Source organism: Cygnus olor, chromosome 1, assembly GCF_009769625.2.
Source record: "Cygnus olor isolate bCygOlo1 chromosome 1, bCygOlo1.pri.v2, whole genome shotgun sequence".
Taxonomy (NCBI): domain Eukaryota; kingdom Metazoa; phylum Chordata; class Aves; order Anseriformes; family Anatidae; genus Cygnus; species Cygnus olor.
In genome coordinates, this window is record NC_049169.1 from 163373442 (window position 1) to 163388722 (window position 15281).

Consider the following 15281-nt stretch of genomic DNA (forward strand, 5'->3'; position numbering starts at 1 on the left):
TATTTCATAGTCATCTATAATTTTCTCCTTCATTTGTGATGTCATTAGAACATTTGGCTGCTGCTTTTTCCATTAAAAACAAAACAAAACAACAACAGAACAACCAACCCCAAACCCTTTACGGTTTGGAACTTAAAATAAAATTTTCATGGTCAGATAAAAGCTCTTTCCTGCACCTGTACCATGACCTGCACCTCTGTGGTTACCGTGAACACATCTAAATTTGGATTCAGAGACACCTTTCAGTTTCATACATATTTTTGAACTTTTAAATAATTCTTTCTAAAGTACCAAATGCTGGAGGGCAATTCTAGATGTATCAGAGTCCAGCTTTTTGTTAGCAGAGATCTTTTTACTGTGCTTTTTTTTACTGTGGTCTGAACAGAGCTACCATCTGTGCTTGCGATAATCTTAGAAGCTTTTTGTCATTACTGATTATAGATTGTGTATTCATTCATAAATCTGCTTTTTTAAATTTTTGTAGAATCCCTTTTATCTCATCATCACTATCATTTAATTTTGCATTTTCTATTTTGTGTATCTGTAGTTTAGAACAAATTCTATTGGCTTTGGCTTTGCACAGTAGACTAGATGGCTTTGACATCACCAAGCTCAGTAACATAATACTACACGTTGAAATTTTACCTTGCCAAGTCGTTCCTAAGCTTTGTGCTTGGCTTATTTTTTAAAGTGGAAACCTAGCATTTTAAGCAGTATACTTCTGAAGTTACAGCTATGATCTAAATTAATAAGCCACAACTTAGTTAAATTTAAAATTCCACTACCTGCTGTAGTTTTCAAATTCTCTTTCCTTAGAGTTTCTAGGATTTTTTTTTCCAGATAGAAGTGCTGTGGCAGACTTCTACCTTACCTGAAGGCCAGCACTGGCCAATCCTTAACTCACTGTATATTTCTGAAATAGCCTGCTGATAGGAGTGTAGTAATAGATTCTTGAGTTTCATCAGAAAATTGTTTCCTCACAAGCGGATGTAAACTGCCGAACTAATAATTTGCTGTAACAATTTCTTAGATGCAGAAAGAGTTACTAGATACTGAACTGGATTTATACAAGAAGATGCAAGCTGGGGAGGAAGTTACTGAATTAAGACGAAAATACACAGAACTGCAGCTGGAAGTATGTTTGTCTCTTGTTCTGTAGCAAATAACTTTTAATGAAAATATATTTGTTAGCTTATGTGTTACATCAAACTTTTTCTTCAGTGCGATATTAAGTTGCAGTTATAAATGGAGACATTTAGCAATAATATATAAGACATTTCTGAGCTCTCCTTAACTAGAGAATTAGTGCTATCTTTAATTTTGATCTCTAATCTATTTAAATTCTGTAACTTTTAAGATGACATGGCATTTTACAGACTTAGGGTAGTAGTACTTCCTTGAGAACATGGATCATGAAATTGTTGTCTATAGGTGGTGCTGTGTTTGGTACAAAAGAATAAAAAACACAGCTTGTTCTGTTCTTCTTGAATGTCAACATCCTCTTAATAACCAAAAAGACCAAAGTGCCAGAAAGCAGTGTTATTACAACATTAGTTTCAAGGAAAGGTGGACTTAACAAAATAATTACAATGTCTCAAAAAGTGTTCTGTGTACAGAAATATGCTTTTTGTTAAAGGAATTGTTTCTACAAAAACTTGGAAGTCTATGCAAGATTCTTTGTGTCTTATTCTAAGGATCTCAGAATACTATTGGAAGTTACTTGGTATTATATTGTACTGTCTTGAATATATGATTTTGTAGTAGCTACTTAGTTGCATGATGCTCCTACCTTTTTTTTTTTTTTACTCTGAAGCAGACTAGTGTGTTGCTTAAATCCCTATTAATGAAGTTTTGTCATGTTTTATGTGTAACTACATATGAACACCGTGCATATATATACAGCTAGGTTGCATTAAAATCTTGCTTCAAAAGTAAGTTGTTACGCAGCTTTGGTTCTTGTGAAAATAGGTTTGTTAATAAGCTAAGCCAGCTGAGTAGAGAAATAACAGAAGCTGGAGTTAACAGTATTTCATAGGTGTTCTGAATGATTTCATTAATAAAGAACATCATCTCCTCATGAATGATATCGTTGGCATGCATTCAAATAGTGTTATTAGTGGTTTAGTTATAAACAAACACTGTAGAATGTTATTTGCAACTTATTTTTAAATGGCTGATGGAGATACCGTCACCAGCATTTTGACTTCTAGAGAATGCATGACTGTTCTTTAAAAATGGAAGCGCAGGTGTTGTAGGAATGGAAATTAGTGACTGTGTAGACCCAAATTTTTAGAGAATACTTTGTCCTTGGAGGTGCTTAGTAGAGCCTCTCTTTCATACCTCACAGTCCTGTGGCCAAAAACTACTATGCTCCATATTTTCTTGTCAGAATGAAAGTCCTGTCTGTGAGTTAAGAGAAAATTCTTAGTCACCACATCAAGAAATTTCAGATGTTACACTACAGTCTAATCTCCTTTGAGGAATTGTCCTTACAGATGAGGGCTCTTCTGACATCCTTTTTTTTTTTTGAATACTTTGTTCTTTTTTCTGTTCCTGTCCTGTTTTTGGTCTGTTACTAAAAAGTAGTACTTTTGTTAACGTCTTATTTTAAAACCTGTAAGCTGCTCTGTGAATGTGTTTGTTAAAAAAAAAATCACTATGTTATGTATAAATATCTTAGGCTGCCAAACGAGGGATTCTTTCTTCAGTTCGTGGTAGAGGGGTTCATGCAAGAGGTCGGGGTGCATCACGTAGCAGAGGTAGAGGAATACGTGGACGGGGTAGAGGCAGAGGAGTTCCTGTGCATGCGGTTGTGGATCATCGACCTAGGGCATTAGAAATCTCTGCATTTACAGAAAGTGATAGAGAAGATCTTCTTCCTCATTTTGCGGTATGTTGTAATTTCACTTCTTCTGTTCTTTGGATGACATTCTTCTTTCCAATGACTTTTTTTTTCTTGATTTAATTCATCTGGAAATATTATTTAGGACTGAATCTATAATGTGATATACCTGTTCATGATTTTAAAAAAAAATCAAAATTTAAGCAGTGTTTTTTAAGCAAGTATAATAAATTGATAATTGAACAGAAAGAAATAAAACTCCTTTATCTTCCATTTAAAAAAAAAAAAAGCTTATAATAAAAGAATATTAGCTTATTTTGGGGAATGAATGCTGAGAATGTCAGCACTGACATAAGTAACGTGTAAGTAAGTGCTGTCACCTTCCTTCCCTAGCAAACACACATCACCTTGGTGTTTTCTTTTGTTTGTTTTCCAATATTTAATTTGAGTGGTTGTGTTTGAAGTTAGAAATTGAAGAGCCACTGAGTCTGGTAAATTCTACTTCAGTCATTGCACTTAATATTTCCTGTCTGGCAGCTGAGTAAGCAGCTTTTGAAAAGAACAAGAGTTAAGAAAAGTAACCCACCAACACTACTGTATTATTTTTTTAGGTCTCGTGTTTCCAGGAACTATATATGTCTACATGTGTAGATACACAACTTTCTAATGACAGACTGAACATTTAAACAAAGATTTTGTAAATTTTTGGTGTAAAACTAAGAACATCTAACTTTAAAATTAAGCAGTACATTCCGCTTGGTCAACCATAAGACATTGTGAGTCCAGTCTGTATGACGAGCAAAATAAATAAACTTATTTTTAATCCACAGTCTTATATCGTGATTGAGTCTTCAAAATGGTATTGCTAAAGTAAATTTCCGTAGCGCCCTTTCATATTTTCCATTTCACTGTGTACTGTTCTAATAGTGACTGCAAAGAATTATAAAACTGAAAATGGAGAATCTGTCACTGTTAAAAACTTGCTGTATGGCATCTGTTTATGGCTATAATTTTCCTCGAGACTTAGTGTTTCCTTCTACTTAGGTGATTTTATTACAGGGATTGTTAAATTTACAACAAAAATATTAACAAACTTATTAGTGTCAACAAATACAATTTTATTCACAGTATTATTCTACTAACACTGAAAAAAAAAGTTAATCATTTTGTTTTACAAGTTTGGCATTTGTTGTTTTTAAACTTGCTCCAAATTCCGTGGAAATGTACTGAGCAGAATTTCTGTTTTGCAAAGCTTAAAAACAACTGTTAAAATATCACATCTCTCTGCACTTCAGTGGTGCATTTCACCTGTGTAAATGTGTTGGATATTGCAGCTTATGCTGATGGCAGCATCAAAGAACCTTAGAGACCCTTGCCAGGAATGTATGGGACAGGATCTTAAGATGCTGAAATCAAGCTAAATTGGAAACTTGCTGTATCTATCTATCTATGTATCTATTAAATATTTTTGTAGAAGTGTATCATAATAGACTAAGGGAGTAATCTCAAGATCTCAACTTTCTGATCAAGAGAGAAGTATTGAAGCAGAAGAACTTTTTTTCTGTTGTAATTTTAATTCATTCCTGTATATTTACAGTTAGGAAATCCGAAGACTACAGTACTTTGTGTTTTCAAAATGGAAACAAAAACATTATTTCTTGCAAAGTACTCTGAATGGCATTGAGGCTGTGAAGGGGTACACTATTCTAATTCTATATGCTTTTAGAGGGCCTTTCGTTTAGGACGTCATTTTTAGAGGGGGAGAATAGAGGAGGAGGACTATTTTACCATTTTTTTTTCTTCTTCATATTAAAAGCAATATGGTGAAATTGAAGATTGCCAGATAGATGACTCTTCTCTCCACGCGGTGATTACCTTTAAGACGAGAGCAGAAGCTGAAGCTGTGAGTATAGGTCTTTGTTGAACATACTCTGCAACATTCAACTGCTTTATACTTCTATAACTGATTAAATTTAATATAGTTAATTACTCAAAAACGTTTTAAAAGAAGTCTGACACAGAAGTCTTAATTCCAGATTAAACAAATCCGTCAAAACAGCATGTTACTGAAATTCTTATGAAATGAAGATGCTTTAAATAAACCGGGGAAAAATATAGGATGTAAAACAGATCAAGACAAATGTGGGAATTCATAGCTAGATGTCCTGGTTTGTCTTTATTTAATTGCCAGTTTTTTTTTGCATGGACACCGCACTGTTTTCACCTGAAGACCTCACAGTATTCTGTAGGTTCATTGACATCCTGCAGACTGAGCCTATGCATTTTGTTTGGTATTGTTGGAATCTGTTTAGTATTTGTTTTCATACATTTGCCTGAAAATTTAGGATAGCGTAAAAGTAATCTTATACAATATATATTTTTTTAAATTTCTTTATGAAATTATAGAAGTATAGAATTACAGAAGTAACTCTTAGAAACTAAAATCCAGCATTGAGGTATGTTGTAATTCAGCATCATTGCGTACAGATCATTAGGACTTTATGCTTTTGGTTCAGCAGCAGTCCTGTCTTATTCAGTAAATAGTGTAGGCAGTATATGAACCTGTGCAAAATACCAAACATAGTTGTTCTGCAAATGATTTTGTTTTCTTTAAAATCCTTGCATCACTGTTGGGAAGGAGTATCCTGAAAGTAATAGGGCTTCCCGAAAGAAAAAGAATGGAATCATATTTACGGTATGGTTGTATAGAAAGATTTCATTTTATATTTCTATTTTGAACAAAGTTTATATTTTTGCACAAAGTTCATCTTGTGGCGATTACTTGAACAGAATTTTCATACTTGGCCAGACTCTTCTCTTTCTGTATGCTTTATCTTGAGAGACCACTGACATGATTGACAGAAATACTCACATTTACAATGCAAATGAAGCCAATGGGGTGCAGTAGTTTTGAACACTTACAGTATCATAATGATTATGATATATATGATATAGATGGTACAGTATATAATAATTTCATGAGAAATAATGTAGTAATCAATTAATGAGAAATTTTGAGAAATAATTTGATGCGTTATTTTGAGAAATAATTTGATCCGTGTTCCAAAGAAACATAGAAATATGGTTTTGTGAAAATTCTGTGTGTAGTAGTGTTGAGTGCTAACTGTACAGAGATTGAAATTATTCTGCAAAAAATGTAATTAGTGTGCATAGTATATAATGACTGGTAAGGAGAAAAAACAGTACTGTACAACTGTATTGAAGGCACACATTTCAACAGCGAACAAAAGTTTTGTGGAGAATAAGAAATACATAAACACAGATAAAAGCTGTAATAATTAGTATACTCACAAGTGGACTGAGTTATGGTTGAAATTTTTAATTTTGGTGCTTCCTAACATTTGATATTTGATTTTGCACCTTTGTATTACCTAATATTATAGTTGTAGCTTATATAAGAAATATTATAAGTATTACATAAAAAATATTCTCAAGTATTGAGGGTAGCTTACACTTTAAAATAGACGACCTAGGAAAATTATCTGTCTTTATGTACTGTCTGAGTAACATCTCTTCTTCTCTCAGATGGACTATGATTCACAAGGAAGTTAACAGATATTATTTATCAGCAAAATACAGGTCTTACTGTTAGAACTGTTGCTGAAAAATTGGCCTGGAGAGTAATTTCAGCCTTAGTTAAATTTCTGTCCCCAAAAAACAGAGAACAGTAGTTTTGGAAGCAAACACAGAAGTTTTATACATATGTTTTTATATATGAAGTGAAGAAATTTTTATGTATGAAGTGTGTGAAAAAAAGGATAGTGCAGAAGATGCAGAAGGGTATTTACAGGGGAGAGGGGAGACATGGTTGGTGGAATAGCTGAAGTTAATTGTGTACATTTGTTATTCTTCCATGATACATTTCGCTGCATTTGAAAAACAACACATTTTTCTTTAATTGTTCTCCAGTCCAGTAGATGAAGTTTTCAAGCTTTATTCAAGGTGAAGTTTGGAATGTGATCTTGGAAAGTGGGGAGTTTTTAATTGGATTAGATTTCTTTATCGATTTGTTGTATGTCCACAGTCCAGTTAGCATTAAAACTTCTCATTTTCATGTAACTGTGTAATTGCACCTTCATTTTGAAAGGAAAATTTTATGAAAACTGTGCTAGGTCAAATACAGTAAAGTCTATATTTTTCTTGATATTCTTATATATTAAATATTTTCACTGGAATTTGTGTGTTTATTAGTACAGCAGACTTTAAAACTAGTAATTGAAGAAGTTGTAAATATAGAATGTACTTACTAGAAGCATCTGCTGTGACCAATTGTGAAGTAAATGCAGCTAATATTTTACCTTCTTAAATGAAAAAAAGGCTTAAGCTTTATGACCATATATGTTCTAGCCTGGAAGGAAGGAAGAGGAGGATTCCCTGTTGTAAAATGTTGCATTTTTATGTAGTAGTAATTTCTTTCAACGATTACAAGTTGTTTCTGGACCTAAATGTCACGTATAAGTAGTTCTAAAAATTCTAGTTGTGTGACATTGTGATGAGACCATGGACAAAAAGCTCCTGAGCTGCATTTTAATAGGCATAGAATCTTTTAAATTTATCATAAATTTATATGTACAGATTTAAAATTTATACCTGGGGACTTTAATATCACACAATTCATGTTCAGATGTCATTGAACATGTAATTGTTTCTACATTTCACATTATGCTGTGCTTTCAGATTGTACTATAAATCTTTTGTGACTGTGACGGTTATTTCGGAATGTTGCTAACACTGATTTATGCTAGTTCATGTTACTTTAATTTGAACATACTATTTCCAAAGCAGCCACTTAATGCATCTGGCACTTACGACGGCATGAATATCCCATAAGTTAAAAATTTTTACATTTCAATTACAAAGGCTTTACAGGAAGTGGAACATTTTCCAGTAGATTAAGTTGTAATCACAAAGGTGTTGTTTGTTTGTTTGTTTTAATGTTAAATCATTTATGTTTGTGGAATGCCTTGTTTCTTCCAGTACGTAATGTGTTAACAGTTTTGTGTCAGTCTTTGAAAGGTGAAGAACACATCATGATAGTTTTAAAAAAATAAGGAAGGTATTGGGTTCAGTATGTTACATCACCAAATGATACTTGATTTTCAAGGTCTATTTTGTTCTTAATATGTTTTGATCATCTAACTGAAAGGATGTGTGAATTCCATGTGTAGTTAATAAGTTGTTTTGTTTTAGACTATAAACAGTGATCCAATATGGACATATTAAAACTTGGATTTTCTTCAGAAAAAGCAGACTGGACTGTTGGCTTATGTCTGGGATTTAAGTATTAGCGAAGTTAGTATTTCCCTCGACAAGGAAATATTTAACTAAGAAGTTTAAACTTATTTTAGGCTGCAATTCATGGATCTCGGTTTAAAGGACAGGAGCTGAAGTTGGCATGGAACAAGCCTGTTGCTAGTATGTCAGCTGTTGAAACAGAAGAAGCTGAACCTGATGAAGAAGAAGTAAGCTTTTTTTTTCATTCTTTATTTCTTAAGATGAAATACTTCTGTTTCAAAAGAAAATGGTCTGTTGATTCATGCTTCTTGAACCTGACTCGTGTATTAATATCAGATAGTGGAGTAATCTATTAAAATTTTTCTTGTTTTCTAGGCTATCAACAGTCCAAATACTTTATTTTTAATTGCAGGAATGTTCCATTTCTAGAGGGTATATCTAGAAACTGAAAGACGTGGGTTTGAATTTGCATGAGAAATACCAAAGGTCTTGTCTAAAACATAGTTGTTTGTACCATCTCCTTTAAGCACTAATTTCTTAGAGGATCATATCTCAGAATCTAATTTTCCTTTACAGTGAGAGATGTCTTGGAGGATGCAGGTGAAGTAATAATTTAGATAATCTACTAACTTCATTTAGACATCTAAAGTACCCCTGCTGAGTGTCAGTCTTCATCATGGTGCAAGGAAGATATTAAAGCCTTGTCCAAATAACTATGTTAATACAGGAATTGTTGGGCTGCATTTTTTGGTAGGTGTAACTTATGTTCAAATTTACATACATTTGTGAATTATGGGGAAAAAAAAAAGTGTCACTTCAGGAAAAAGTCAAGCAGCCTTTTTTCAAATTTATTTACTGCCAATTAACTGTATATAAGTGATTTCCATAGAAAAGCTGAAGTACACTTGAGTTACTCAGAGCTGTATTCCTTCATGTCGTTTTCCTATGATATCTTGGTGGACCTACCATAAAAGCATCTTCACAAGATTGTTTTGATATAACCAAATTCAGTCTTTTTACATCTGTTGGCATTCAGTTTTCATTTTTTTCATTTTCATTCTTTTTTTTTTCCTGAAGAAATGTAGTTTGTCTGTCTGCTTTCTGTCTCTAAAAATAGCATTTTATTTTTACCGTGTTAAAGACTGGTAGAATAGTCTGCTTCCACCACTGAGTGAGTGTTCAGTTCAGGCATTTGTGCATTCTGACTTAATAAATGTTGCTCTTCTTCTATATACAAGCCTCATACATTGTCAAGTAGTAATGAGCTGTGAGTGAACAAGAGGCTATGCTGAGTAATGTTCAGAGGTTCTTAGATATATTGTCACTTCTCCATCAGGGATGTATTGCTTCTGAAGATCAACAGCAATGTTTGCTACTGTAAGGAGTCTACCTTAGTGGGCGGTCTCATTGAGAAACTCCTTCATTAAGACTTTGTCATTTTACATAATGAAAGAAAGGGCATGCAAAGATACACAAATACTTCAGCAGAGTAAAGAAAGTACAGATTGATTGGTATGTGATCTATCGTGAGATTTAGATTTTAACCCCATCTGAAGATACTGAGTGTGGAAGGGAACCTCTGGGTTGTAGGAAATTTGGAAGTGGAAGGGAATGAAGATGATAAAATGTTACGTGCACTGGCTGCCCTGGCAGAGGGAAAGGGCATTCTCTTGTCTTGACTTGTGAAGTGTTTGTAGTAGCGGGATACATCTATTTTAGGTGATGGTTGTACTCCTTAACAGGAGTCACGAGTCACGAGGTGTGGAAATTTTTAGGGAAAAGACTGCATGGGGCTGTTTTTTGTAACTCCTAAATTGATTGACCCATCCAAAACATAGCAAATTTTCAAGATTTAAGTTAAAATTGAGGTAATGATTTTTAATTTTTTTGGTTGCTATTAAGAAATAATTTCATGGTTTAAATGTTGATTTCATTTGTCATTTAATTAGATTGGATTTTATTTGAATTCTCTACAGCTGAATTAGACCCCCTGACATTCACAAAATTTCTTGTATGATGATTTCCTTTCAGCAATCTTCAGGAATTTTTACATTTAAATGTCATTCTTTGTGTGTGCTTTGTATTGCTTCTAGCATTTGGTTAAGTTAGTATTGTAGTGTTAGGAATCCCAGGTCTTGGATGGACAAGTTCAAGAACTTCACGTTCATTTGCAGAAGTTCAACCAATTGCATAAAATATTTTTTATGTAATTTTATTGATTAAAATTTGTAATTTATGCAGGATTAAATCAGGGCTGTGGAGGTTGCTGTAATCAGTTGCCTCGGTTTCAGTCTTGCATTCCTTTTATGTATGAGACATCTCGAGTTTCTGTGTGCTTACAATTGATCGTGCTATTTATGTAACTTTGTTTTATAGCCACTATTGTACACACATGAAAAAGGTTTCATTTTTTCTGTCTAAACTCTATTGATAATTTTAGTTCACCTAAGGAATACTATCATAAAGAGGCTTAAGACTTGAAGAAAGACCTTGATGCGTATTTTGCTGTTGTTGCTTTTTCCTTTTTTTTTTTTTGAGAGCTCTCCTTTTCAGCAGTGCTATATTTTAGCCTGCTGAACATCTGTACACCAGAGGAAGAGACTGAGTCCTCAGAAAGCTGCTATGTTTTACTCCAGCTTACAGTACACAAGCGTATATTGAGACAAGATGCAGACAGAGCTGCGATTTAAAATGCATTTTCTTTAGGCAAAAGTAATGAAGATAAGAGTTTCTCCCACATGTAAAACAGCCTAGTGGAGAGAGGGAAGACATAGTTCTAGGCATTCTTCAGCCTACGGCCTCGAATCTCTCTGGGATGTTCTCAGACTTGACAAATCAACCTTCAGTTTTCCTGGTGAATTTGGAAATTCTGTAGCAAAACCTACAATTACTAGGACAAGAAGAACAAGCAAGAAATTAAATATCTGTAACTGAACAGCTGGGAGACATTGCTAGGGGAGGAAATACTTGAGTTTTAGTCCTTTACTTAGTGCAGAAATTGCTGTGTTACGTGCAATCATCAAAAAAAGATCTTAGGCAGGGGAAAGTTTACCCCTGTGCCTGTGTGTAGGTAAAAATAAAAACAACTCGTTTTTTTTAACTTTATGTAACTGTTAAACAGTGTTTTGTGAAATATATTAATACATTGTTGCTGAAAGTATTTTAAAATATATTAATATATTTTTCTAAAGGATACTGAATTTAAATTTGATAAAGCTATCAAAATTAAAATATCCCATATTCAATTTTTTTTGATACTAAAGCATAGGTAGATTAAGCTCTGGGATTAAAAGAGGCATAGTTAATATTAACTTGGAAAACCTAACAATAATTTTCAGTATAGCATCTCAAGTTTCATCAGAACATTAAAGCCTGAGTGTGGATGACATGCTGAGGAATCAGAATATCTATTGAAGTATAAAGTCATTTTGAGGTCCAGTAAAACTAAAAAACAAGGTGTATTTGCCATATATTAATATATGCATATTAAATATACACATATACAGTATATATTTTTGAAAGCATTACCATTTAACTATTAAAAATGAATTTGCTTGCTCTTATATCTTAGAGGAGCAGAGGATTGTATGTTGCCTTTTGATCTCTTACTTTCTGACATAACAGAGGTTATCACATTTTTCTCTTGAAGTTTCAGGAAGAGTCTTTGGTGGATGACTCGCTGCTTCAAGATGATGATGAAGAGGAGGAGGACAATGAGTCTCGTTCATGGAGAAGATGATTCAACTCATCAATGACAATGCTAGAACTGCACCTGTGTTGCATTAGTATTACCTAATGTACTTCTGCATCTTTGTATTAAAAGGGGTTTTGTGATGAAGTTGAATTCGGATATAGACTAAAAAGCAGCTGATCAGTTACACGTTTTGAGAGATTGATGTTTGAGTTACATTTCAGTAAATGATTGCTAAAGACATCATATTAGGAACATATGCAATGTTTTTATTACATAGTTCTACAGAAAGTTACAGAATTCTTTGGGTTCTTTGTAATTTACCGAATTGGTCAAGCACAAATGACCAAAAGTTGTTATAACATAGATAATTTTTGTTCTATTCCAGATACGGAACGAAAATTTGCATTTAAAATCTTTGTGAATGTTTTCAGAAATGAATAGATAACAGTACTAAACTGAAGTCTCTAAAGTTATGTATTCATAATATTGCATAGTAGTATGCTTAGGCTTTACTATGTACTAGCCTTTTGTTGGATTTGTGTACGTATTTTACCTATGGGTTTTAATGATAAAGTGTATGACTGCTTTGCATATAAGTCCTTATGACTTTAAGATGTTAAAAAATAAATAAATGGAATGGTCTTCAAAAAAAAAAGAAAAAAAAAGAAAAAAAAGCAATAACCAAAAAAAGCTGAGGCAATGGTCCTTCATAATGAGAAAAAAAAAAGAAAAAAAAAAAAAGAAAAAAGACCATTCCAAATGGCAACCCCACCCCCATATTCACAAAAGGAGCTGTAATCACTACCACCTCAAAATACTGTTGAATATAAAAAATATATATATATTTCAAAATGAAGTTCCATTTAATACACAGCTGTACTCTGTCACCTAAAAGCTTTTGGGTGTTTTCCGAATTTTAAAAATGGTTTAAGTCAATGATTCAACAGTTAGGAATTTATTCTCTACCTTTGCACTGTACAACTGTAGAAGAAAACTTGGTCCCACAAAAATATGTGCTACTGGAATGTAATTTACACACTAGGAGAAGCGGAATATTTGGTAGGTATTAACTAACAATTTTGACCATGCACATTAATGCATTTTTTTTATTCCTTGATTTCTAGAATTACATTTTTTTCTATTTCAGAAGTAGTATTTGGCAGATACTACATTCATACTATAGTTTGTTTTCATTATGTGAAAATGTACATACATGAAATGTAAATAGAATTCCTACTTTGCAGAAATACTTAATTAGCTGTAATAGGGCATTCTGCTGTGTGAGTTCTGAAGTTTCTCCTTTACTTAGGAAGGGGAACTCCCTAGCTCTTCACATTAAAGGACTTGTTTCTTTTTCCCCTCGGTGTTCTGCTGTTGTGTATTTTTTTGAAAGCCCTTTATTAAATATTAGTTCTTTTTTTTTATCAACTCATTAATGAGTGCACTGTAATACCACTATCACATCTATCAAATAGATGCAGAGGGATAGTATTTCATTTAACAGTATATTTGCTGTAGTTCTTGTGTTTTGTCTATTGGGAGAAGAGAGAGCTGCTCTCCTGCACTTCTTTCCCCCATCCCTCCCTCCTTTTTTTTCTTAATTCCATAATACAAGCAGAGGACAGTAGAAATAGCAGTATCCTAGACAGAAGACCTTCCACTGTAGACTTTTTGTCCTCTGCTTTTCAGTTGTTTGAGGGTTTTCTGAAGCCTAGAACCTGGCTCTTTTTTCTGTGTCCCTATGTGCATGCTTGAAAAAAATATGCACTTAAAACTTTTGTACAGGTTTAGTTTCACATTGAAATACCACAATTGACTGCCATGCTTGTTAAAGTAAGTTCTAAATCTTGCCATAATGAATTGTATTTGGGAAATTGATTTCCTTTTACACTGAATTTAAGGCAAAATAAAATATTTTAAGAACCTTTTTATCCAATGAGCACTTCTAGTTCACTGAATTAAATACAAGCTTTTCTACTTTTCTTTTTTAATAATTTAGTACATTTGAAGGCTGCCAGATTGACAGTCCAGAAGGTGGAAGTTTTTAATGTGTTGTCTTGCAGAACAGGTACAGTCTGGGAAAAAACTGTGCATGCTACCGAAAGGTTGTGTGGTGTGCTTTGCTGCTCAAACTTGCGTTTTTACTGGCAGTAAGTCCTAGCACAGGCTAATGATAAATATTAGTGTATTCTTTAGATGGATGCTTATTATGAAACATATGAAATTGCTATATCATGTACTTTTAAGATGATTATTCCTTGTTTCCTTGCTTCCTTGTTTCTTTGCTTCCTTGCTTGTTTTCAATTCAGCATGCATGGAAGATTCCTTTCTTAACAATTGTTTGCAACCTGGTCTACCTGTAAGGGGAAAAAGTCTTCAGCACCTTCCTTACCCAAACTTCCACTAAAGAAAGATGTTAGGGAAAGTCTTGCTGTCATGTTTTATCCCCTGCTGTTATCTTATGTCATTTTGAATGACTGAAAACCACCGGGATCATATTAGTTTGGTTTACTGCCACTTTAAAAACAAACCTATATGCTTGTTTCAGTTGAAACTAATCTGACAGGATGCCATTCAGCATGAAGTAATGGTTTCCTGGTTGCAATAGAAATTGATGCTGTATGTATTTCTGTCCTTATAATTTCCTTGATTTTTTTCCTTTTGGCTTGCTTTGTCCTTGTATTCCAAGCCTAGCTTTGCTCTCCCGTTTTTTGCTACTAACTTAACCAACTCTTATCATTTCCATTCAGTCCAGTCAGACCTTTATTAGTTCAGCATTCAGTGAAATCTCTTGTTATGTGGAGCTGCATCCTCCCTTGTTTAACCGAACAAACCAAGCATCCTGCTGATTTTCATTCTTTTCTTTACTTAGTTGATCTTTCTGAATGCATTCTTAAGTATGCCTCCACTGTACTTAGCTAAATCATTGTATTCTTTTTAACAGTTCTGCAAATGGATTTTCCTAGTCTGAAACACCAAGAATGGGTTACCCTGGTTTTCCCCAGAAAGCTTTTCCAAATTTCTTTGGAAAAAAGGTAAACACTTAAGAAGGTATTTTCTTTTCCAACTAGATGGTGTGAAGTACTTGAATAAGATGTGATCTGATATGTAGTTCAACGACAATATAGTAGTGAACCACATTTGGTAAATTACAGAAAATGTTAAGTAATGGGAGTCAGTAATTCAGGCTGTCAACAGTAAAACAGCAAGAATGCCTCTTTCAAGCGTTATGCATAGGCCGTGTTGTAGTTATTTTTCCATCTCTTAAAAACCACTTATTTCAAATTGGAAAACCCACAGAAGCAATACAAGTTATCTCTTACTGAAGCACAAAGGTGCATGACTGACTTTACAGCCAAGTAACAGGAAGTCTTTCTTAAATAGAAAAAGGTTGGACTAGGTGATCTTGGAGGTCTCTTCCAACCTAGATGATTCTGTGATTCTGTAAATAGAAAAAGCACCCATGGAAAAATATTCATATAACTTCAG

General features: G+C 33.5%; 1 protein-coding gene across 4 annotated transcripts in view; it reads left to right on the forward strand.

The window, feature by feature from the left end:
* The window catches only part of RBM26 (RNA binding motif protein 26), a 52417-nt gene extending 39850 nt beyond the window's left edge, over window positions 1-12567 (forward strand). For all 4 annotated transcript variants that reach the window (XM_040539138.1, XM_040539145.1, XM_040539156.1 and 1 more), the window contains 5 exons: window positions 1031-1135; window positions 2681-2890; window positions 4659-4745; window positions 8212-8325; window positions 11748-12567. In XM_040539138.1, coding sequence (XP_040395072.1) covers window positions 1031-1135; window positions 2681-2890; window positions 4659-4745; window positions 8212-8325; window positions 11748-11837 — 606 coding nt within the window. In that variant the 3' untranslated portion in view covers window positions 11838-12567. The remainder of the gene's footprint in view (window positions 1-1030; window positions 1136-2680; window positions 2891-4658; window positions 4746-8211; window positions 8326-11747) is intronic.
* Window positions 12568-15281: the final 2714 nt, after the last annotated feature.